Source organism: Acanthochromis polyacanthus, chromosome 13, assembly GCF_021347895.1.
Source record: "Acanthochromis polyacanthus isolate Apoly-LR-REF ecotype Palm Island chromosome 13, KAUST_Apoly_ChrSc, whole genome shotgun sequence".
Classification (NCBI taxonomy): Eukaryota; Metazoa; Chordata; class Actinopteri; family Pomacentridae; genus Acanthochromis; species Acanthochromis polyacanthus.
Window position 1 is genome coordinate 28124694 of NC_067125.1, and position 26318 is coordinate 28151011.

A 26318-nucleotide genomic window follows, 5' to 3' on the forward strand; every position below is an offset into this window, starting at 1 on the left:
AGCGGCTTGAATACATTAAAGCTGAGTAAATGGTTTGTTGATTTAAAGAGATTAAAGCACACACAAGCAGGCCTGCTCGATGGATTTTAATTAACTTGCCATATATAAATTGTATGTTATCAGGCATTACTGAATTAAATGCTGAATACAAGTGCTCTTTCTGCTTGGGTGAGTGGAATAAAAAGCTACTTAGATTCTCGATTGGGCCTTGCAGATGCATGATGCTGCAGCTACGGGTGCTCTGAATACATTCCAGCATCACGACCCCTGAACAGCCATCCAAGGAGATTCTCTTTAATTATGTACAATGCAGCCAAATTCAAGTCCCTTGGCATCTGAGATGATCAAGCAGAGGGATGCCACGTTCTCTCCCTGAGTCATTCGGGCAAATGGATTCCACTTCCAAGAGTCATTTCTGTCAGGTATAATAAGAACCTAATACATAATGTGACACACTCTGAAATGCAAAACTATTCACAAGGTTCTCTGCAAGGCTGTGCAGGGGCAATTAGAATTTTGCCGCTAGGCCCTTGATGAGTTCTTCTATCTGTGAAGTATCCAGGGAACAGTATCATAAATCTGCCAGTTAATATGCATGATTTAGGTTTGCGTTTAAGTTTGTACGTGTAAAACAGAGCTTAAGTTTTTACCACGTAGCACCTCTGTATCACAAAAACATTTACATAATCCATTTTGGCAGAAGCTGATGTAAACAAATGCAGAGTGGGGTAGACATTATGGACACAAACAAGGTTATCTGTGCAAAAGAATCCCTGTCTGGCGGGTACAGCCTCCACACTGCGCTGAATTTATTCCGAGAGCGTTTTCTTTCAACAGGAAGATGCAACAGAGTTTACAGATGAAAAAGTGCAAGGGGACTGAGTATCCAAATTCCTTCTTCCAAACAGAATCCTCTAACATCGTGACTTTAGAGCACACTAATCTACAATTTGAAGAGTATCTTCAGCAGAACTGCAGTTGTCTTCTGGCATTTTCTTTCTGACTTCCTGAGCAAAGATGCAACCATACACCCTCTGTGCCCTCTGGGGTAAAATAGAAACACCAAGTCACAGGAAGGTGCATGTGGTTTCCCACTTTCTAGATATTTGCTAGATCTTTGTTCTGTCTCAGACAAATACACAGCGATTCGTACACTGCAACACAAAGAACAAAGCAAGACTAAAATGATCCAAGAATCATGAACAGAAGGGGTAATGCTATGCCAAAATTCTGCTTGTGCTGGGAAACCCAGAATTGTCTTTTCTCTAAAGAAGTCGGATCCATAAAATATCAGTCTTTACCCTAAATTTTTAAAAAGCGTGAATAAATATGAAAAAAATAACCTAATTAAATGGTCAGCTTCAAATTAGTCAGAATAAAATACTTCCAAAATCTGCCCAGATACTGAGGAAAACAGGAAAGATGCAGCTCATCTCCCTCGCCTTCCAGTTCAGCACTGACAAAAACTCAAATCAAATTCCAGCCAACATAATGAAAAATGATTTACACTCTGCAGTCTATCCGGTGTTATTTATCTTTTTTTTGTTGCCTCAAAGCCATAGCATGTTATTCCGCTTCCGTGCAAAGGATCATGCTCAAAAAAACACAAATCCATTCAATTCTAACCCCACAAGGATACGGACATGGTGCAAATTCAGCCATCTGACAAGCACTGGCACAGGAAAGCAAAAAAGAGATGTGCCTTACCGTTTTCCGTGTTCTCGTGCTCGGTGTCGGTGAGGGTTAGGTTGGAGTTGGCCCGGCTGGAGAGACATGAGCTGCGGCCTGACTTGGTGTTGCTACGGCCCCATAATCTGACCGCATGCTCCGGCGACATGATGCCGTCTGTCTCTGTGTCTGCATCCGAGCCCACACTGACTGAGTAGTCGCGGTGTGGCATCCCCAGGTCAGTCCTGTACGTGGCCACGTGCGATGGGAGGGCTTCTCCAAAGCCAAGGTCTCGAAGGGAGAAGTCTGTCCCTGCAGCAAGCAAATAAATACAAAGGTCTAGTAATTACAATTGCCACTGACGTCATCAATTCACAAAATGAACTGTATTCAGTGCAGGAAAAAAAATAACAAAAGCAATACTCTGGACTTGAAAGATGTAAAAATTATTGAGAGCAAAACATTCACAAGCAGGTGCATTTAGTGTTAGTACATTTAGTATTTAAAAGAGTGACTATAACATCTTTAAATGTGTGAGTCCCCCTGTCACCCCTGTATATATGTATTGCCAAAGTAGAAAATGTTGAAATCCCACAATTGGAGCTTTAAAGTAAATGCATTTGATATTTTGCATTGTTTGCAATTTCTGCCTTTTATTCAAAATGCCAACAGCAGATTTCAAACTGCAAATTCAATACATTTCTTTATTTTTTATACACACAATTTTCTATCCAATAGGTTCTATATCCAGTAAACTAGAATCACAACCTTAAGTTGCAAATCTTAATGATTTAAGAACCTCACTAACTAATTGTGGGGAAAAAATAAATGTCATTAATAATTCAAAGACACACAAGGTTGTTGTTTCTTCCCTTCAATGCACCACTTAGAGGCCCTAGAGGCTTTGTCATTGTGATAAAACATTTATTTTAAAGCAAAATTCAAGACCTGTGCTTTAGTTGTATTTAAAGCTGCTTCTACTGTGCCATCACATCTGGGGTGAACTAGACGATCAATAATACATTTGAAGGAGCAGGTGAAAGTGCGCATGTCTCCCATGCAGTTTTTAAACACTGTCACTGTAAGTTCAACCCCTGGCCACCTCTGGTAATAGTCAGGTTATGCTGAGTGACCTCTACTGTCACTGAATGTGAATGTGAAGAGACTCCTCATTAAAAAACAATGATGCATGTGCTAAGACCAGCCCGTAAAGCGCCCTTTAACGAATACTCAGCCGCTGCTAATGTAGTTATAGACGAACCTTGTGATGCCAATGCCGTTCTGTTCTATTGCACAGTATTGGTCTAACCTTGCCGGCTGAACTCGTCCACTTCGTGATGAACCATTTCCTTGACACGGCTCCCGTACGCCATCCTCGAGTCATGGTCGAAGGCCTTGAGTGTTTCACTGGAGCTGTAGGATTTGGGGTTGGGTTTGCCGTCCTCGCTGTCGGCTGAGGAGCTGGTGTAGCGGCGCTCTGAGTCCTGCCGGGCGGTGAGCGAGCGGTAGGGTCTACGTTCCTTCACTTCCATGGCTGCCTCCACACTCTTTTCAAAATCAAATGTGGGTTACAATGCCAGTTTAGTTTGAGCGCTTCTGCAGGAGAGAAACACAAACGACAGAAAGGTGTGCATGAAAAAATGCCCCGACGGCAGCATTGACACAATTCTTTCTTAATTCATTCATCAGTTGTTTTGGCTTTATTTAACATCCACACCAAAGTGAAGACACTGCAACATGTCTACTTCAAAAATGCATCACTTGCAAACATGAACTGGTAGTTCAGAAGGCACGTTCTGAGTTGACACTAAAATCTGATCATCTGAAAATACAACACACACATTTAGCCAAGCAAGTGCAGGAATACATAAAATGCAAATGCATGTTTCCAACCTGCGTATGCACGGCTCAGCACACACAGCGAGAGCACAAAGAGCCACCAGGATTGGATTTAATAAAATATGGTACAACAAATCTTGCACCTATAAAGTTTACGGTGCAAGTCTCCCACAAATATTCCACTTTATGTGCTGTATAGAAACGCCGGCGTCTCCAGCGTCTGTAAAAGTGGCATGTGTCCTTCCATGAATTGTGTTGTTTATAAGTTACAAATCATCACCGGTTGAAGACTGAGGGGCCAAACAAATCTGAGACTACTCCGAACCAGCAGAGATGATTAAAATCGGCAACATAAAACCACAACTGCCAAACAGCACACTGAGTATAAGATCAATATAGAGAGGAACTTTTAGCATTTCAGCTACGTGCCGCATTTCATTTTCTGCCTTCAAGGGCAAATTTTTGAAGTAAAAATAGACAAAAAAATAAAATGAAGATAAAAAAAACACATGCCTTTCGCTGTCTCAGTGAAACATGGCATAGATCAGAGAGGCAATATTACAGTAGTTAACTGATGATGCCGTGCAAAAAGCTCATTCACTGTGACCATGAGGTTTAAAGATATCGAGCGGGATTAGCAAATGTCAATGTGCGTGTAAAGTTTATTAAAGGCTTCACTGCTGTTTACTTTGATGCTCAAGAACTCAACACAGGAATTTAGATTGAGGCAATTTAATGTATTTTCCTGCGTTCACCGAATGCAGTGTAATGATAATATATCCATAATTATACATCACGAGCCGAACACCTTATCATTCATGCTGCAGGATGCTGCTTCTCTACTGCCCGCGCACACACTTGAAAATGTATTTTACTATAGGCAAAAATGGGATGCAACTCACTGGATAAGGGAACACGGCTCTCTGAAAAAGAGATAAAAACTAATCCAGGCAAATCGGAGAGTTTTTACTGACAATATGCCTGTGTTGTTCAGACAAGGATTTTTCCACAAGATAAGCTCTTTATGAATACTGTATGAGATTTGTGCCGGACAGAACAGTAAACAATAATCCTTAGTGAACTATATTTGCCCTTACCAAGTAAAGGAAAAAAAAACGTCTAAATTCAGACACCATTGTTGGGTTTGGGGGGGTTTCTTTTTGTGTGTATTGACAGCTGAAAAGATCCCAGTGATTAATGACTTGAGGCCTCAATACCAGGACCTCCGCCACATGGTGAGGTGGGGGGTAGGGGGATCGCTCCCACTCTGCTCGATGCCACAAGAGCACTTCAGCTGCTTCCCAAGATCTCAGACGCAGCTTGTATGAGTTGCTAATTTTTACCTTTTACTCAAGATCCTCGCTGCTATGCAAATGCGAGGCCGTGGACAACAAGCGGCTTTCTAAAGTTTCAAGAATGCTCTGTAAAGTGTATTGTTTTTGTTTCCAAAGAGCGGGGCTCAGTGGTTTGGTCATCTCTCTAATGCACAGCCCTTCCTCCTCATTATTAATCAGCTAGTATGCAATGAGATGTACTTTGGAGACCATGGGAAGCAAAGTGGAGTTTTTTTGTTTGTTTTTTTGAAGAGGGAACAGGCCATCGAAATGACAGATGAAATGGATGCGAATGTTCTCCTGTCCTGGAATTGTACCCACCTTGGGTGTTGCTGTCAGAATTTCCACTAAAAACACCCTGTAAAACTAAACAGTGTTTAGCTACATCTGACATTATCATTGTGTTTTGGCACCAGAGAGCAAATCTGTTGCTCTTGTTGAAGCTTCTAAATTTAATTCCTGAGAAAAGGTGCCGAAACATAGATGTCGCCACTGCTCTATACCGAATACACCTGTATGTGAGGATAATAAACAAAAGCTTCTATTTAACTAAAACGTCTCATCATTCACTAAGAAACAGAGGCAATACGTGATACAAGCACTATTTTTAAAGTGTTATTATCATCCTCACAGCAAGACACAAGGGACTAAAAGAAGTGTCTTGAAGCAGTGAAGGAGAAGGTTAATGAGGGTACATTCTCACAAAGACTCGGAAAAAGTTATTTACAAAGACCAGTGAAAACTAACTGCCATGGAGTGAAATCTCTGAAACTAAGATAAGAATCACGCTTTTATTTCAAAGACAAAGTTCTCCCTAAACCTGAGCTGCAGAGCTCGAGCGGTGCCAAAAAGATGCTAACTGCATATCTATGCAATGATCCAAAATCAATTGAGGTCTCTCTGGATAGACAAAAGAAATGACGGATGGTCTGTTTTCCTCTTTAAAGCAATTGCAGACTCCACAGTTTTCAATTACATTGTCTACAACTGGCCGGGGTAGAGTCAGGTTTGTCTGTGGGTGTAAAGCAAATGTATAGCAGCTGTAAGCAGTGCAATAATGAGCTTCTACACAAAAAGTGTTGCAGGGAATGTTGGACAATGAATTGCCAATTGAAGCCATCAGACACAATGATGCATAGGAGCCTGGTAGAAGTGTACAAGAGGTGACTGCAGACTCAAACATTATGAATAATGAGATCACCGAAGTTGGATAAAGATTACCTGATCTATTCTGGACCTCAAGGTTTCTATGGTGCATCCAAGAGTGCAATCAGCCAATAAATTCTCCAAATAGGTCCTCACAGATAAAATCAGGTTCAAGAAAGAGTTCATATCACACAGGGCTTTAATTGGCACTTCAGGAAAGTGAAAATACATCACATACAGCAGATCAAACGTTCAATTTGTTACAGACAGCAAATCATCAGCACATAGTCCGTCTTTTTCACCCTGTGGTTTAGATTTCACCACCTATGACCAGAGATTAAAGCAAGTCTAATATACCAGAGAGAAGGCAGAGCTCATGTAATCGCAGTGAAAAGCCTTTTTCAGTAGGAAAGTAACCATCCACGCAACCTCAAGTACCATTTGGATAAAACCAGCAGTTTTTATCTCATAGACTGGTCAGCTAGTTCAATCTCTTTCAGGGTTTTGGTTCTCTTCAACAGAGGCTATTATTTCTCTAAAGCTTTTATTGTCATGACAATTTAATATAATGTAATCACCTTTGTCCCTATAGATTTTTTCGCATCTCAAAGTCACCAGAGGCCCTGCTTTTATACACACACTCAGATGATTTACGATAGCATAACAGAAAAAAGAGCACTTAGTGCTGCAAAAATATATATTCTTGTAATCAATCAATATATTTTATTCTTTCAGTGAATATAAGAGAGAGGAAAAAATAACACCCTGAGTACACAGAGGCCAAGGAGACATCTTCAAATTCTTTGTTTTATCAGACCAACATCAAAAAATGTAAATATATTGACTTTACAATATACCTGAATTGAGTTCTAAATTATAATGCTTATACCTGCTGTAAATATGATGTGAATTTGTCAGTGTGAAGTCCATCCATGCACACAAATGCCCAGAATTGGGATTTATGTTAAGTTTTCGGCGTTTCTTTTTTAATTGCATTTAATTAATTCTGGATAATCAGCACATTTTAACTCCCAAAATCTAAGTAATGATATAGAAGACAATTCCAAAGCCATAAAAATGTAAGTGGGCGGAAAACTTTGTAGCTGCAGAGGAGTACTTCGACGCTCGATGGTAGTCTCTTACACCACACAACATCTGTCAAGCCAGCCCATAAAACGAACCACCTGCAGTGTGAACAGTGGGTTACAGAAGCCCCTGTTAAAAGCCTTGTTCGGATTTTTGAGGCAGTTACTGTGGCCACTGCTCCGGTGTCAGGAGTTAAATATGGGATCTAAATAGGTGGGAGGCATTTGGGGTACAATATAAATGCAAATGGCTGTGTACTATCCATCAAACAATTAACAGTGTGCTGAGAATTGCTATTCAGTGCTGGTGCATATAAATCTAGCCTTCTCTCTCTTTCTCTCTCTCTCTGCACAACCCTGTTTTCCATTATGATTAACTGCTGGCTGCTTTTTACATGTCATAGATTTCTCCATGCAGATTCCAAGACTAAACGTGAACTAAAATTCTTAGGCAGCACAGAAAGCAAAGTAGCACAAAAGCACGATGTTTGCCAAATCCCTCGGAGTATAATCTAAGATGATTACAGATTACTCGCTTGTGAAATCACTTAATTAATTGATCACAAACACTGAGACATGTTGTGTTACTGATGAGTGATGACACTTTTAGAAAACTGACTGCCTTACATTGTACATGAGACTATAGCTTTTCAGTTCAGGGAGACTAGATTCATATTTTGATGCACAATTAATGTTAATAAACTTTTTATTACTCACAGCTTTTAACTACAATTTCAAAAAAAATGAATGGAATCATGTGTATCTGTACTAAATACGGTAGCACCCATGTAAGAATGTGTCAAATTTCTCCTTTTTTTATGATCTTAACCAGTCATGGCAATAACTTCACAACTCTGCAGACAAACATCTACACACACAAGCAGCCTGCAGTGCAACTAAGAGGAAATTTGGGCAGATATCAAGAACATTGTCTACAGGGTCTATTGAGAACAAGGAGCGCTCCACACAGGCACCACTTACTTCTTTTCTGGAAAATTTTCACATGCCTGAGCTCTATAGAAAAGCCTCCTCAGTCAACAGAAAGGTGTGTTTTCAATAGAGGCGGGGAGAAAGAAAGAAAAAAGCCTTGGGTGGATGTGAGTGGGTGGGGAGGGGGGCTGAATGGCTTGCCAAACAGATCTGAATTTGGTAGGCCTAATTCAAGCTGGGCAGGAGAGGGGCCGTGCTGGTGGCGGCGGTGGTGGTGGAGGGGCATCTCAGCAGCCGCCTCCTTCTGGGATCAAAAGCGAGCCCCGCCAGCGCATTAAACAGAATGCGTAAAAGCCTTAACATAAACAAAAGTAGCCTGGGACCAGCGCAGCAGCACACTCCCTGTTACTAATCACTCTAAGCAATTCAAGGTTTAGTCCTGACAGGGTGGAGCAGCCAATGGAGTAATGCTTTTAAACCAGCCTGGTAAATAACAGGGAGAAGCGGTTGATTTATTCTTTCTGCACTGATGTACAATGCTGACCTTGGCAAAAAACTAAAAACGGCCTGCGAGTGCTGATCCAAAGCTACATATGCTAAACTGAATTAAAGAACACAAGCAAGGTGTGCTCATAAGGTTCACTATAGACCTGAAGAACAACAGAGACAACAAATAAATGTGACATTCTCGCAGGTTCAAAAGAGGACCTCTCCACTAGGTTGAAGTACTCCGGTGGTGACCTGCGTCTCATTAGTCTGCGACTAATGCTCATTATCCTGCAAAGGCTAGACCCGAATGTGATTTATAGTTTGGCCTGCAGTGCAACCAAACCTAATACCAGCTGAGGAATAATCAACTTACTGTAAACTTGCTACTGTCAAAGTCACTGTTACAAATATTTGAGGCTTTACAGCTGTAGCCCGAGGAGGGTCTACGGGACCGAAATGTTGCAAATAAATGATGCGCTGAAAAAAAAATATTTGAAATGCTGCTTCCATGCCTTAAGGCCTGGTTCAGTGGAATTACAAAAACACGCATTTTCACAGCATGGTGAGTATGTGAGTCTCATACAACGGGTTAAGAGATGCTTCCCTTTGAGATTTCAGCCACTGGCCCTAGTACAACAGAGGAGAACGGAGTATTTGTAGCCCACAGTATTGAAATACTATGCATAAAACATGAAAACAAACATTTGTTTATGTCCCCAAAACTGCAATAATTGACCCTGATGTAAACATGTTTCACTAGAAGCACTTTCTAGTGATCAACTAACATTGGTTTACCAATGCCAGTTATTGGTAGTAAAGAAAGGATGACAACCAATATTTTGAGCCAATAATATTGGTGTACGTAAGAGAGGTTCCCATATTTTGTCTTCTGCTCCATGATTAGCTTGCGTGACTCCATCTTCTCCACCAGTTCACCATTTGGACCATAAAATCCTCCAGCAATATATTCAGCAGCCATCTTTCAGGTGACATTATAAGCTTCCTGGCAGCCATAGTGGAGGTCCCTTGCTATTTGGCAACAGTGGCTGGGAACGGCTGATTAAATTTATAAGTGTATGACTTAGCCATCTGAGCAGATTTTAACCGACACAGTTAATTAGTGTTTTTTTGGGGGCCGCTTTAGCTGAGCGAGCCGATGATTTGGCTCAAAGTTTGTTTTGATTTTTTGGCTAAAATTACCAGGTGGCAGGTTAGTGAGCTAAAATCTGTGTGGAACCAGCTTCACTACATGTCAACATGCTTAAATGTTTGTCTTTGCATGACAAAAGGTCCTTCTAGGTACTGTGTATGGCAACAACTTCATCAAATGTGATTTGCCTCGGTCTTTTTTATAAAAATAACTGTACACACCTTCTTTCATGTTGGCCTCACAAGTAATCATGGAATTGATGTTGCCACTTAAAGGATGCAAAACGAGGTGAAGGCTAATGTTTGTTGTGTTTTTTTTCTCCAGCACTTTATTAGTTTTCCATTCAACCCTGAGATTAGGCTGCCTAGGTAATTTAAAAGACTCTGAAGAGTACTAAAGGTACCGAAATGAAAGCAGGTGACTTCCACACTGTCGACATTGTATTCAAATAGTAAAATTAAACACCAGCAGTTTCTTGGAAATCAAATATTTACAAAAATGAGTCACAGATATGATCACACCGTAATGCGACCAATGATCCTGCAAATGCTGGATCCAAACACGGTGCATGAATAATATTTTGAAGTATAACACTGTGTTGTAAGTGTTAAAATAACACAATGAAATCATGAGAAATGTAATTAATGCACATCTGTTTAAAGACAGACAGAAATAAAACTTCAAATACAGACGTGTAAATCACTGCTCCACCTGTACACACAGAGGACATACGATAAAGAGCAAACAGAAAAAGAAAAAGCCTATACGCTTCATTTAGAGACTGCTTCGGTTTAGGTTTCCCATCACATCTAGTCGTGTATTTCAGAAAGAACTGACTGTTGTCACCTGCAGTCCAAAATTCCTGCAGAAGTTTCTCCAGCATACATTGATATGACTGTAGTAATAACTGCTGTCCATTTGTAATAAGACCATCGAATCCATACTTTTCTTCAAAGTGTGATCCCACCCTCCAGGTGCCCAGTGGAAATCCCCAGCTCTGCTTTTTTCTTCTCCCCTGCGACAGATTGGGATGCCAAAGCTAATAAATGGCCACCACAACGCTCTTAAGGAGCAGCTCTGAGTGGAAGAACTCCCTGCAAAGAGACTATGAGATAGTGCTCTTGTGCTGCTGGATACCAATTACAATTCGCTCACAATGGGGGTCCATAGATTTCTTCATGATAACTCATGCAGGCCCAGAGAAAGAAAGCGTACTGCAAAGATCACAGATGGAGTCCAGTCCTCCAGTTGCAGATCACCACCGCCATCACAGGAGTCCCTCCCTCTGGACACAACAAGCCATTTACTTTAAACCTTCCTTTTCTTTAGTAAATATCACTTATAGTTTCTTGGCAAAATAAGAGTGTAACCCAGAAAGAAAACTAAATAGATTGACTACCTGATTAAGCAGAACTATGTTAATGAAACTAAGATGCAGGAAACACAATGTTACATATGCAGAAATACAAGAATCCATAACATAGGCCAATCCCCTCCCCTCGATCAAAGTGAACTAGTGAACTGTGGGAAGCCCTGTATTCAGCAAAACCATCAATCAATCACATAAACGAGAGTAATTAGGTTTCCTCACAACAGGAATAATATGGATCTGAGCTCTGCCTTGCAAAATGAATCCGCTAAACAGTTGGGGCTCGAGAAGATACGAACACGAGAACCGTGCAATAACCTGATGCAAAACAAGCAGAAAACACGACAGCGTTCGAGACAATAAAAACCAGCGTCTGCTCAGTATCACCGGTAAAAAATCAGCACACGCAGCAAAGCTAGACGAAGGGTTCCTGCATGGTAATGATCTTACTCTAAGTGCTTAACTGAGTCATCTCCACAAGCCCTGCTTTGACAACCACACACCTCCCACATCTCCCATCTCAGCAGCCTCTGGGTGGGGCTAATCACTCTGTAGCTTCATCATCGACCGGATGACAGCTCCGGCTATAAAGATGCAATTTTTTAGAAGGCGTGGCCGCTGCAGTGGTCTACTGTAAACACAGAGTGCCGGAGTTAAAAACAGAACATCAAAACATTACATTTCCTTTATATGAAAAAAACATGCCCTTTTATAGAGCACAAAGAAAGAAATCCATTTTGCCATCCTTACAGCGCAGACAAAAATCCTAAGAGGATTTTCCTGGGGCGCTGAGAGTTGGTGTATGCTGATTTGCCCCTAACTGATTATGACATGAAATGGCTGACGGGTAGCTTGGCAGTGCTGTGTTGACCTGCACAATCCCCTTCCTCTGCCTCCGAGGCACCAGAGGTCTGCACTCTCTGATCCCAATGGCTGAACATTAGGCAGTGCTGAGGCTCGCACAAACCCTTATGCACAGGCGGCTGTGCATTTTCTTTTTTTGGCCTATCTACTATCAGTCCTTAATGCAGCTTTCATTCCCTCGTGAAAGCCCAATGCTACGTGTTATTAAAAAGCACAGCAAAACAGTATCTAAGATCACAGATACGTGCTGTCTCCTTGTTAATGACATTTTGATTGTTTATGCAGAAGAGGGAAATGCCCTTTCATCTATCAGGGCAGGGCACGGCATCCTCCTATATATAAATTTAATTCTCCAAGTAAATTAGGATTGATCACTACAGCTCTAGGCCACAATCAGCATCCATGATCTAATCAGGGCTCGGCCCTAGACAGAAAAGGATACTTCCATAAATAAAAACCATATGAGAGCCAGCAAGTGCCTATAACACCGGGGGTAAATATGATTACCCTCTCCCTCTCCACAGGTGTGCTTTTAGCTTGCTACCCCACACACTGCCAGGCTGATAGAATACCACACCATGAGCATCCTCACCGTTGTTTTTCTGCACTCAGGGTTTTACATCATACTTGCATCAGCGGATGTGAGCGCCACATGCTAGAGTCACTGCTAAGCAGGCAGTGCCCATGGAAGCCTGGCTGAGGTGATCCCAGTGAGACAGAATCTGTCAGAAGCGCCTTGCCCGGCGACACCCTGGGTAATAAATTACCCAGAATGAACACGTCATCCTGCGCTCCACACAGCAGCCACACTCCACTCATGCCATGCTGCTTAATGGATCTATTAACAAAATGGATAAAGGGGTACACTGCTTTCAGAGTTAAAATTCTTGTTTGGGAAATGCTAACAACATAGGCTGGGGAATAAAAATGTGCTTTTCATTTTGACATTAAGCTATTGCAAAAATTCTAAAATGTGATCTAGGTTTTCATGCATGACTCTTACATCCCTGTATATTCCTGTTTTTTTTAATGTAAGGACAGTTTGATTTATGGGGGATCTGTGTCCACTGGCTTAACTGTTCTTAACATGCCACCCATATCGGAGCACTTATGATATCCTGCACTACAGACAGAAAATCTACGCAAACAGGGAGCATTATAAAAAGAGAGCACCTTCAGAAGCCTCCCGCTGTGTTCCCTGTGTCACCTGTTTGGGAAGTCCTCTAAGATGTGTCTCTGCGGCCATTAAAAGCATACTCTGCCGTTGATGTCTGTCACTGATAGCAGGGGATATTTAGTGGAGGATTCAAAATGCCAGTTGCAGAGCCTCTATCTACTTGGCATCTCTGGCACCCGACCAGCAGTGTGACGCGCTGACAGCATGGCACACAGCACCAGGCAATTTTTTGACCAGCGCTCACTCATCACAAAAGGTAAATAAAGATAAGAGAGAGGCTCACAGAGTCCCTCATTTCTTTTGGACATAGCTGACATGTTTCGACTGCGGCACAGGAGATAGACAGTGTTAAAATTAAAACTCGCCCTTCGTGAAGGAATGAATAAAAATAAAATAAAAGTCCATGGGATGTGTGACTAATACCATATCGGGTTAAATACAAATATTGTCTCATCGGCTTAGACTTGTACGGACGACGCAACAAACAATTCCCCGTGGTTTATCTCATGGACATTAGGATAGCAGTAGCATTTCTTCCTCCTAAGCTTCAACTGTCCTTTCTTCCACTTTTTGCATATTTTGCCTGCATCAAGAAAAAAAGACCTCTGGAGCCACAATGAAATTTTTATGAGTGAGAAAGCATGAAACCTGAAAAGCATAAAACTATGAAATTTGAATGATAAAACTGCACTGAAAAGTTGTGCATTATGTCAGAAGTAGATGCAATGGTTTAAAAAAAAAAGGAATTTATGACACTACTGCACGCACAGTGTGGAAGAGATCAATCATCAGTCAACCAAATGCTCACACATTCCTTGTGAATTCTTATACAATTGAAGAAATCTCTTTCCAAGCAGAAGAGACGCCATTAACGCAGAATGCCACAAAGGAGAACAACATCTTATTTACAGGAGGAATGCAGATACATGAAACTGATGTCTGGTCCTTTATTTATGGCCACTTGATCAATATCATCATCGTCTGTGAACTTTGTAGCTCACATAGACTCTTTTTTTTCAAGGTACATGACATTAAACGACTTTTTTCTAACAGTGAAACAGAGATACACTTTTCATAAATCATCTTTCAAAAAACAATTCCACACACGCTGAAAAGTCACCATATTAGACCCCAATTAAGAGCTAATGCTCCCAATCGCATCGACATTATTAAAAGAATAAGCCGGATGGAAGCATTCCTGTGGGCATGTCTCTTAAAATGCTGCCAACCTCGGCCCAGCTTAAAGGGAGTCCAACCATTGCTGCCAGTCAGACCACATCTAATTTGTGAGTAAGTTAAGTGGCAATGAACTTCCATTAAAATTGACTTTTTTGAAAGTGTAATAACTACGAGGGTAATGCGACCATGGAGACCAATTCAGGATTTGAGTACCTAGAACACGAATGCTTTAAATTCATTTCAGAGTAGTGACCAACTTTGCCACGGTCCAGAGCTGTGTTTCAAATCAAAAGCACCCAGATGGATCCATTTCAAGCGGCATTCACAATTCTGACCGGTTTGACTCAATTCACCCGTCAAAGAATTGTAGAAAACAAAACAGGTCAGACTGGACAGTAGAGTTTAATCAGTGGGTAAATGATTAAAAAATGTTCAGAATTTCTAAGAGTTTATTCTGAAATAGTAAGAAAAATTATCAGTTTTGTCCAAACTTAAGCTCTTGTGATTCATTTAAGTCTCATCTTCAGTAAAAACAACTGTGATTTGAAAGCTAAATGTAAATGGAATATGGGGAATTACTTTTTTACATTTCTGAATATATTTTGATATATATTATGCATTATAACAGTGAGAAAAGGGTTTCCATTTAGTCTAAGCTTAATGTTATATGATCTTTTTAATTCGCATCCCCAGTAAAAATAGTTGTAATTAGAAAAAGCACATTTAATGGCATCTGGGGATTAAAAGAGATCATGTGCCCTTCGAAGAATGTAAATGTAATTAATTCTACATCAACCAATAATTCATTATTTACCAGCATTTTAAAGAACATAACTGTTCTCAGGAAACTTTGTCATAGCCGATCTTGGAAAACATAGCACACGTTTGCCTGAGGACCGCAGAAAGTGTGGAGCAGCAAGGTTCAAAAGAAGGAAGACCTTCTCAAGTGCACTCATTGTCTCCAGCTAAAGTGGGGTCAAGAAAGACCATGTTGAGTCATGAGCATGAAGTCTCACCAAAAAACAGCCACTCTAACCCTGCATACCATGCAGCATCTCCCCGGCACAAAGACCAGCTTTATCCCCCCGCACTTAAGGTGCTCTCTCCTGAAACCTCTTATGAGGTGGACCTGCTTAAAGTTTAATGGGAACGCTCATCCAGAGCAGAGGACCCGGTAAAGAAAACCTAAACTCCAACTATCGCTCCAGATCTGACACAGTGCGTTAGGGAGCATTCATTACAACGTGGGACGGAACGATCTGGAGGCAAAGGAAAAAGTGAATAAAAATACTGAACAAATAACACTTAATTGAGGTCAGTGTGATTGAGCGCTGCAAGGCTGGGATGGCTTTAGCATAGGTTCCAGATGGCAGGCTGTTATTTCACTGTGCCCTGCTAATACTGCAGGATTCGATGCTGGTAACCTGAGTGTCCCCTGGGCCCCCTGGCTCCTCCGCTGCACTGAAATCAGGGCCAAGCTCCCTCCACTGCTTCTCTGCAGGTTTACTCAACTTTAAAAGGGGGGTGTGTGTTTTGGGTAAAGTAGTGGAGGAGGGGTGTGTGTGTGTGTGTGTGTGTGTGTGTGTGTGTAGGTGGGGGTTGTGCACTAGTGCTGGAACAAAGCATGTTAACACCATCTCTGTGTTTAACAAGTTTGGAAACAAGCAGGGGTTTCCTTTAAATCCTCATTGGATGGCGTTTCACCACTCCCTGACAGCAGGAGAGAATCCCAGAGTTTACGCTGGTCTTTCTTCCCACTGCTGCCTGACGCAAAACTGAGTGAAAAAAAAAAACACTCTTTCTGTCATTTGAATGTCTGAGACACGCTACATGTCAATACTTCTCGTTGCCAGTTCCTCGGAAAATTATGAAGAAACACACAGATCGATGGTGATTCTTTGAAAATGTCTTTAAAGCCTTTCCATTCATGCGCTGTGTTTTCTGTGCTGTGTTAAGATAAAAGCACATCTGAGAGCCAAGGCCACTGCTGAGATTTCCAGCAACATTAGCTCTGGGTCTTGTCCAAGTATATGCTTGTTTTTTCTTCCACCTCTGGTATTTTCTTTAAAAATTAGCCAGCCGTTTGAATGTGATCCCAATTTACATGTAGAATGTAAACCTCAGGCCCTGCCTTCATATGAGAGCATGCAGACAGACTCCAGCTCCATGTGGTTCTAATTTGCAGAAATACAAAAAATAAAAAAGTAGATACAATAGATTATTTTATTACTTAGATTAAACAGCAGCTACGGCTGTAAGGACAGAAGAAGCAATGTGGCAAAACATTGTTAGATAAACTTACGTTGTACATGGATGCATTTTCTTTACAGCCATTTTCACACAACGCCAGTAGTTTAATGGTTATTGAATTTTTTTTGACTTGAGGTCCAAAACACTGTATAAAAACAGTATGAAATATAACAAAAAAAACATTGCCTGAGATCTGTGCATAATAGAGAACTATAAGGCAAATTAATGAGTCTCAATGTGGTTTTGGTACTGCGTGCAACGAAGTATAAGCTTTTCTAGATGGCAGTGACCACCACAACATGTCATTTTCCAATAGAAGAAAACCAAATGTATCAAGTTCAAGGATTTACTTTTGAGTCCAGTTAATTCCTGTTCTTTATTCAGCATGAAAAATCACAAGATGAACTCGGGCAAATCACTTAAACACAAAGGCTGCACCAGGGTTTGCGGATCAATAGATGCTTGAATGGAGCCGTATTTAAATACAGGACACAAACCAAACACACCACAACCAGAAAGACAGACACTTCCAGCAGCTTAGCATTGAGACATTATGTCTCAAATAAAGTGCGAAAGGCTGATTTCACTATGTTTTTTGGCCAAATGAATATCAATTATTAATGCTGCCTACACAACTGTAACTATACTATAAGTCTGTACTGTAAATCTTAACACATAACTATGCAGTATATAAAATATTCATATATCTTCTCTATGCTGTAGCTGCTTCTGTGTAAGAATCTTATTTCGCTTGAGGAAAATCTAAGTGTTCTTTATGAAGAATAATGTGTTGTACCCCACTGTGCACTTACACAACATGGACTAGATAGCAACAATACATGCATTTGGTTGTGGGTGTAAGGCACAATCCCACACATAGTTAGGCATAGAGTTCATAATTATCAGCACATATTTCAATGCTCAACATCTTCGACTTACAAAATATGTTGCTTCCTCTTTTCTGCCCTTAATATGAGCACTATTTAGAACCACAAACTGCTAAACCAGACTCAAGTGATCCACATTCCATTTACTGAGGCATTTCAAGGGCAGCGGTAGTAAAATAAAAGGCCAGTTCAATGTGTTTTTGGGAAGAGAACTATTCAAGCATGTTTGGAGCACTTAAGCTGGTTTACAGTGTAAAGTATTTTACCCTTATGAAATAGATGAAAAAGATTTATTTGATTTTGCAGGCAGGAGATTTGGATTTCTGCCTATTAAAGGTACTTTTTTATAAAAGCAGGAGCTCCTATGAGGATCACACCAGGTGTTGCTGACAGAAACAGGCTAGGTCACGATCTGAAACTTAACTTTATCCTCCTGGTATATAATTAATATCAGGTTAGCTGTCACCTGACTAGCTAAAAATAATGCATTTGTGGCTTAAATCTTCAAAATGATTCAGCTATTTAGACAACTATTAATATATGAATGAATTGGGATGAGAGCAACTCTGATATGTTATGCTTCAAACTGATGAGACTGATGAAAAAAGCCTGTTGTAGACAGTTTTTTTTGTTTTTTTTTCCAGCACAGCTTTGATACTCATTTTGTTCTACAGTCAGTTAATTTTTAAAAAAAATTAAAAAAAAAAAAACTTTCACAGGCATGCACTGTTTCCAACCCACAGAGCAAGATCAAGTCCTTGAACTGATGTTGACTAATAAAAATAAATCACTACAGGAGTTATGGGCTTGTCAGCTGATAACAATAAATAACACCTGCTATAGGTCAAGCTGCGTACTATAGAAGAGCAGTGATTTTCCTCCAACTCAGCACAAGAGCAGCCTTCTCAATCATGGTCTAAATCTCCTAAGCTCCTTTGATGTTTTTGCCTGTGTTCAACCACAGACAAAAACACTCAGGCACGTACCGAGCCGCACATACAGTCGCAAAAGGTGTTTGGCCCGGAATACTGAAGGCTCAGAGATACAGAAAATACAGGTAACTAATGGCTTTGAGTCACAGCAGCGCTACCACAGCCTGGACAGAACGCCCAGCCGAGGCTTTTCATACCTTCCCCTGCCTCTTTTTCATTCTCCACCTTTTATTATCGCATCATTCTGCAGCACAGTCTTCAGAATAGCATCTACTGAGCCTTGTGAACACAACACGCCTTTATGATAAACATGCATGTTTTAGCACCATCTGGTCTTTATTGTTTCTGGGAGTGTGTGCCATTTTAAGACTTCTGTAATTTACTGACCCTGGGTTATTTCAGTGGGGGAATGTGAACAATTAACAACTCAGCACCAACAATTAAAAAACTGATTTGCAGAGAAACGATACACTAAATTATAATACTGTATGCACACTGAGAATACTTATGTCTGCCACAACCAGGACTTAGCAGGAGATTAAAGTAAACCTGCTGTATGTGTAGACAACTAACACATCACTGCTTGACATGTATAAAAGCATAATATTTGACACCTGTTTTACATTTAAAGTGAAAAACTTACTGACAGGTGAAGAAATAGGGTTAGAATATTTCATTAAATGTGTATAATGTCAAGTTACAGTTATGCTATTTTGATAGTACATCACTATTAATTACCATCACTAGCCTCGTTATAACTGGAGAGCACTTATTTGTGAGAAAGCAAATTTTCCGTGGTAGTGGCTGGTCTGTGCACAATGACTACACACTTCCCTGCTTGCTCATATTGCTGTACAATCGAAGCCGAGCAAAAATAAGAAAGAGGAAACTTCAAAGGAGGAATGCAAAATCCCCCCTGCTTTAAGATGAGCCCAAAAAGCACGAAAGCATTTCCACCAAGTTGTCATTTTACACAACACTGCATTGAACAAAGAGAAGCCGAGCAATAGAGACACAAGGCAGCGTGTGGGTGGAACAGTGGGCAAGAAGAAGAGACAGAAATGTGCCAGAGCTCTTTTACTCCTGATTAAAACTGTTCTTTTTCACCACGCACTCAGAAACTAAGGGGACAAAATTGTGGAAACTGTTTGCTTGCTTTCCTAACCCTTTAAGGTGATCCTGAACAAGCAGACATTCCACATGAGCCACACAGACTCCTGGCTTTATGTCTGCATCTTCTACCTGCAATGTGACATTTTGACAATGTAGTTCTAAAATCAGCTTCCATTGGACATGCTTTGGGAGCAGACAGCTTCTGAAGCATGTTGTTCTCCTGGAAAAAAAAACAACCTGCAACCAGATGAATGTGGAGTGACTTTAACAATAGATTCTACATAAAAATTGACTCCCGTATGTCCATGGGAGTCAACGGACATACGGGATCCACCATGTTACAGCAGAGCACATGCATGACTGCGGCATTACCTGTGAAGCACATATGAAGACAGGAAGATCACCAGAACTAACACGGATTCAAGCTGCACTAACGGATTTTGTGGGTTGGTAGAGATAAAAGGCTGATGTAAAAAAAGAAAAATGTTACATAAACATTCATGAAGTTACATCAATAAACTGCATGCAGCTCACTCATTTTTTACTCTCTCACAGTCTCCTGGTCTGCTATCTCTTTTTACCAGAGTAAGAGGGGGTCTGGGGCTTCTTCTATTTCGCACTGCCACTTTATGATTTAGGCTGATAGGTTGCATGTATTTTTACACAAAAATACTTTCTGCAGCTTTAAAGCAGATGCTTCGAACTGGAAAAGGCTGTAAGGGCACTTGGGAGAGTCAGTGGGTTTGAAGTGCATTGAGCAACTCTGTTGATCTACACTGTTAATGCATGTGTGCTGTGGCAACCCCATTACTTATTCAACAGTGCACATGTACTACATATCAAAACGACAGCAAAATACTCCAGCCTGCACGTAGGATATCTGAAAATGCAAGCTTGCTGTGAAATTAAGAATATGTTCTCTGATCCAAGAATAGATTGCAATATTGTGTGAAAGGTCATGCCGATGCACAGGACCATCTATGCTCAGTAACAATGCTGAACTTATTGTTTCTTCCTAAAGGCTGTTCAATTAATTAAACCATTCAAATGATTTGAACAGTTTTAAACATCACTTATCCAACCATAAATGACACTAAATTAGATGTAAAATATTCAAAACTGTTAAACATTCAGAAGAATAAAGAAATATTAAAGGCAAAACTGGCATTTTTTTTTTCATCTTAAAAGGCACAGTGTGTAATTTCTGCCACCAGAGATCTCTCAATCAAAATGATAAGAAAAGAAGCACATTCAAGATGTTGCATAGTAGCTTGGGATTGTGGGAATTGTTGTCACCACTGCTACTACAGATTAAAATCTACCCGGCATGACTGAGACAGATATCATGCTCACATGAGATAATGCATTAAAGTTTGATTCACATTACATGTAGTCACCTAAATTTGCATTATGTAATTTCATTCTAATGAAATAGTAACATTATCTAATGTAATGATGATTGCTAAATTACCCATACAGCTACTGTAAATAAGATAATGTAACGAATCATGGGGCAGCCCGGTGCTGTTATCTGAGGTCAAAATAATCACACTAAAATAGCCATGATACAACACAACTACACAACACAAACAACTAAATCAAGAAAAGAAACACATTATAGCAGCTAACTAGCCAGTTCATCGACTTCTTCATCTGCGTTCTGCTTGCTGATACATCATCAATTGTTTCATTACATTGAATAAAACTATGTTTTCCTCAAATGCTTATTGTTGCAAACACTTAAGATATTGCAGGTATCCCGATCAACAAAATACATAATATTGGTCAAGTCATTTTTAGACATTTTACTCCAGAAATGTCAACTATTAGAGCTGTTAAACAAGACTTAGTGCTCACCATACTAACGCTGGTTCAATAATGTTGCACTGCACTATTACGCAATCAGATATAAGTATATATATTACAAACAGGAGATGCAGCAAATGCTGGGCGGCAGTGAAAGGATTACTTAGATTATCAGCCAAAGTGTAGGTACTCTTTACCCCTTTGCAGCCCAAACAAATTCTTCATTTTTATCCTCGTTTTTTGGATTCTTTGAGTAAATATCACAGTTTTAGAAGTGAACATCACACATGACATGATGGAGTCAAAGTCTATTGACAGATGTTCCATTTTTTGGTAATTTTATAAAAAAGAAAACATACCTGTCAAACTCACTGGCAGATTGTGGTCTTCAGACGGTTAAATTACCCATTGAGAAATATTTGTCATTGGAATTCAACTAACTGCAACTGCTGTGATCCACAAAGAAGTAAATTGCAGCATTTTTACAGTTACCGTTCAAGCCTGGATTGATGTTTGACACTCAAAGAATTTCAGGGAATCATTTGAACTGGATCTTAAGCAATGATTTTGCACTGAAAAGACACTTCCTTAAACTTCTTTTAAATTATTTAAATGTCATTGAACACTCTGATCTCCTACATAACAGGATAATATTGTCTCATAATCAAAGAATACTGTTTCAATATTTGTTGCTAAAGCACAATTTCTAAATTTAAATTCACATGCAAAGCTTTTAAGTCAATCAGCTTTCATGTAATAACCCTGAATACAATCAGAAATAAAATAGTATAGAAGCAGTTGGTCCAAACTGATAGAACAATCCATCACCTCCGGCATTTCATGCATTCTAACACCTGGGTATTCTGTGAAAAATAGCACATTATAAAATAATACCATCGATGACAACAGAGGGAAATGTTTGCACATCTGGCAAAATCCTGTCATGTCAAATTTATTTCCTCTGCACATATTCTACATCACTACACTTTAACCATGTTTTTTCATTAGACACATTTTTGCACGGTATTTTCCACTAACACATATATTAAAGCTGTTGACAAGAAAGTACTGAAGTCCCGAAGAAATCGTCTGTCCTCTGAGCTTTCTCAAACTCCATTTAGATGTATTCACAGGAGCAGGTAGAGGGACAAAATATTGATTGCCAGTTACTGCAGTTTTATTCAATTTCACCAAAAAAAATACTGACTAAAACCCTCAGGCCTGTTTGAATTGCCTCCTGCTCAAGCTCTGTCATGTCTTAGTCAAGATGCCGAGGTACAAATTAGACACAAACAGTTTATAAGCTGCCCTTTCTCAGTTTCCCTTCGTCGCTTATTTTTACTCGTTCGCACAAAGACACAGATCCGAACCAACACACATACCAAAGCGCTGAGATGTGCCAACACTGCACCAAAACTGTTGTTGTGAACAGCTGGTTGTTTTCCCAAAATATTCATCTCTGCTTTTCCAACACAACTAATCCTTTGACTGGTATACAGGACATGAAATTGATTTTGCTTTTAGATAACCAACAAACAAAACTGTATTTGAGTAACTTCACGTGTTTGTAGTTAAACATCTAAAAACTAACATTAAAAAAAAGCAAAAATTCATGACAAAGTCTGATATTCTTTTATTGCTTTTCTTAATTACGCAGAGAAAAATGTCACGTTGCACTCAAATCTTTTTCAAGTTGGCTGCAATATAAAATAGAATGGCATAAAAAAAATCTCATGAGCAATGGTTAAATGGAGGTTTTCAACAGAAAAGAATGCAGAAAAGCACAATGAATCCAGTGCAGTCTGATGACACTTTGGTCGAGCTTGAAAAGTTGCTTTTGAAATGCAACTGTCATAGCCTAGTCGTGCTAGACAACCTACAGCAACGAATTTAATTCTCTGCCAGGGTGGGTCTAGTTACCCTCCATAAGGCTCGAGGTTGGATGCTCCTAAAACTGGCCGGACCAATCACCATGAAGTGTAGAGTCAGAAGGCGGGCGTAACGAAGTGACGACAGAGGCGCGACGATTCTGACAGAAACAACCGGCGCACAATAAACAGTTATCTTTCGACTCGGCTTTGGCCATAGCCCTTAAAGATTTGAAGCTAAAATTCAACTTGAAAGATAAACAAAGGACGGCACTGAAGTGTTTCATTGAGAAGAAAGACGTATTTGGACTTATGCCGATGGGATATGGCAAATCCTTAATATATCAGTTGGCTCCACTGGTTGGGAAGCTAATGGGACTTAGCCACAATCCGGCGCTCTAGGAACTACGTCAGCCTATTCGTTGCGCTGATTGGTTGTATACCTACCCAATTGCTGCAGAGTGATTTGAAAGACAACCTTTTAGCCCGCCTCCCTCCCTGTCGAACGTTCCTAGACCCTCGTGTCTTAAGAGCTGGGTCTAGCGTGGCTAGGCTACTACTGTCATGCTGTTTTGGCACAACATTGCTTCAGTGCTGCACTAACTTCTATTTGCGCTGCATCCTCACAGTAGGGGACGGCCACTCTGATGTGCCACATAATGGCCCTGGCTTGGGAAAAGTGCCAAACCATGATGGGCAACCAGACGTCATGGGGACCGGACTGGCAACACGCTTAGACACGACATATGTGGTCAAATCTCAGTATATTCAGAATTCAGCACTTGGTTTGTTTCTAGAGAAATGGTTGCTATTCTTTGGAATTTGCTTTATTCCTTTATTTTCAAATAAACAGGTAACAGCCCACTATTATTACCCTGCTGTTTGAGCTTCCATGAAGTGTTCTGTAAGAGCAAAGGCTTCAAAATAAAAGCCCTCCACTGGAGAACCACTACAAAGCTTTTATTGTGAAGCTTTTGGATTTTTTTTAAAAGTACATCTGGAGTTAAACACTAACCGCTAACTGATTGTTTGTCACAAGCATCTACAACTGGATATTTTAGCATAGTGTAATTGGTAAAACAATACATACAGCAAGAAACGAACGAAATAAATATAGCAACTACGACTGTAGCGGCTACAAGAAGAAACACTGAGATTTAGGGTGGTTTGGACAAATCTAATCTCCACGATACAGCCAAAGTAAGCAGTCTCCTGCCGGTTTTGTGGAAACAATGGCAGTGCTGTGTCTGCACCGTCATCATGGTCGCTCTGTGCCTGACACAGCCTGATGAAAATCTGCCATTAGAGGATCCACAAGAATTTTGAGCAGGGAGAGAGGGTGCATTAGTGCTCTGTATTCAGTGTGACCATATTTTGTCTTGTTAGCTGCTTGGTTTCACAAATTTACTGTAAATAGAGTTTGCATACCCTGCATGCAGGCTGTGTTTTTTCAAAAGCATTCCCTGTAAATGCCAGGAAATAAAACATCTTCATCTTGACTCGGTAAAAAGAGGATGTGTGATAATGGAATACTAAGTTAAAACACATGTCACTTTAATTGATGTATGGGCCTTTCTTTTCAGTATGAATGAAAGTATGGCGTACTTAGATGAAGCATTAGGAATTATATATGCTGTGTACTGTATGTACTCCTGTACAGCACATTTGGAATTGCTTGCCTAGACAACTTGTCAAGGTAAATATTCCCTGAGCTCTTAAATATCACAGCTCAACTTGCTGTGCATTTAGCTGTCGTGATGCACTCGGGTTTTTTTTTTTTTTATTTACAATTCCCAAGAGGACTAGAAAAAGCTGTTCTAGTTGAATTTCACCATTTATTGGAGTATCTTGATGATTGCTTATATAAATTGTAGAAGACTATTTCAGCATGTTACATTTTGGACAATGAATTCCTTCCTGAAAAGTACTTTTTCTATGACATCCAGACGACATTAACGACTCAATTTCTGGAGTGAATAAGTAAAGCCTGAACTGATTTTAATTAAAGCATTTACAGGTAAACTGTCTTACATGTGTTGCATGTTATCTTTCTTATCCGTTTTCTTTGAACTGAAAAATGTAGCAACCCGATCTCAGGCCAGAGGGATTAAGAAGGAAGAAAAAAAGCTCCAAGAACCAAAAAGATTTTTGTCAACTAATTAACACCCTCATCTTGAATCTTAAATAAACTGCTTAACATCAAAGCTGCTCAATTTTACACCTTACCACACAGGAATTATCTCCTCAGTGGTGTGAAATGCCATTAATACGAATGCTTTGGATACCATAAGCTGAGGGAACGAGGCTTTTGCATAATGGTTGCCATACTGAAGTCATGTCAGTGAATGCAACTGTTTAATCTTTGGATAAGGACGACTAAATCATGTCTCCATGCAATTCATAACGGTAACGGGTGGGGGGATAACTAACCAGATCTTTACACACCATTAATGACAATTTCGTTTGATTCAGTAGTATTAATGTGGCATGCAAGGAAATGGAAGAAGAATATAGGAATGATTATACAGATAAATTATATTACAATATCTTGCAGGTCAGGTTAGCTATGTTAACATACTTCGTTGTTTGGTGTTAAATGGACATATCAGGGCTGAGAAACTAACTGCTTTTGTTGATGGAGACTGGGTCTGTCTGAAAGCATTCTCCTGCATAACCTTGAGGCATTCTGTACTGTGAGTTAGAGGACAAATGCTCGGAATATATGCTCGAGCCAAATGAACTAACCTAATGATCCACTTGAAATCTGTTCAGGAATAGCTCGTGATGATAACTAGGGGTGTAATGGTACATGCATTCCTCTCAAAGCAGTCAGTAAACGACATTCGGTTCGCCATGAAATTTGCTCAGTTTGCAACCTCCTGTGAGTCAAATAATTACCATAAGAAGTCTATTTAACTGACATATTTCTGCAGCTGGAAAATCCTACAGAACGAGCTCCACCTGTGACGTTTAGGCAGCACACCAGTTGTTGATCACTGGCTATAAAATGTTAGTAGGGCTAGCCTTGGCAGCTAGACAGACCCTGCGCTGATTTTAGTAAATATGTACATTATTTTATCTGACAGCACATTTTGAGTTTTAATCAGCTCTTCTGCGACATCTCCACTCACACCGTTCATCACTTTAGTCCAGTGACGAATCTACGAAAGGTGTTTCAAGATTGGTGTGCCCTCAAGGAAGACAAAAAGAGAGAAAGGCAGCATGATTTTGT

At 40.1% G+C, this 26318-nt stretch overlaps 1 protein-coding gene across 1 annotated transcript in view; it reads right to left on the bottom strand.

Moving 5' to 3' along the window:
- tenm4 (teneurin transmembrane protein 4) overlaps positions 1 to 26318 on the bottom strand; it is a 154341-nt gene that overhangs the window by 113921 nt on the left and 14102 nt on the right. The window contains 2 exon segments of the mRNA XM_022189084.2: positions 1708 to 1980; positions 2978 to 3264. Of these exon segments, the coding sequence (XP_022044776.2) occupies positions 1708 to 1980; positions 2978 to 3200 (496 nt within the window). The 5' untranslated portion in view covers positions 3201 to 3264.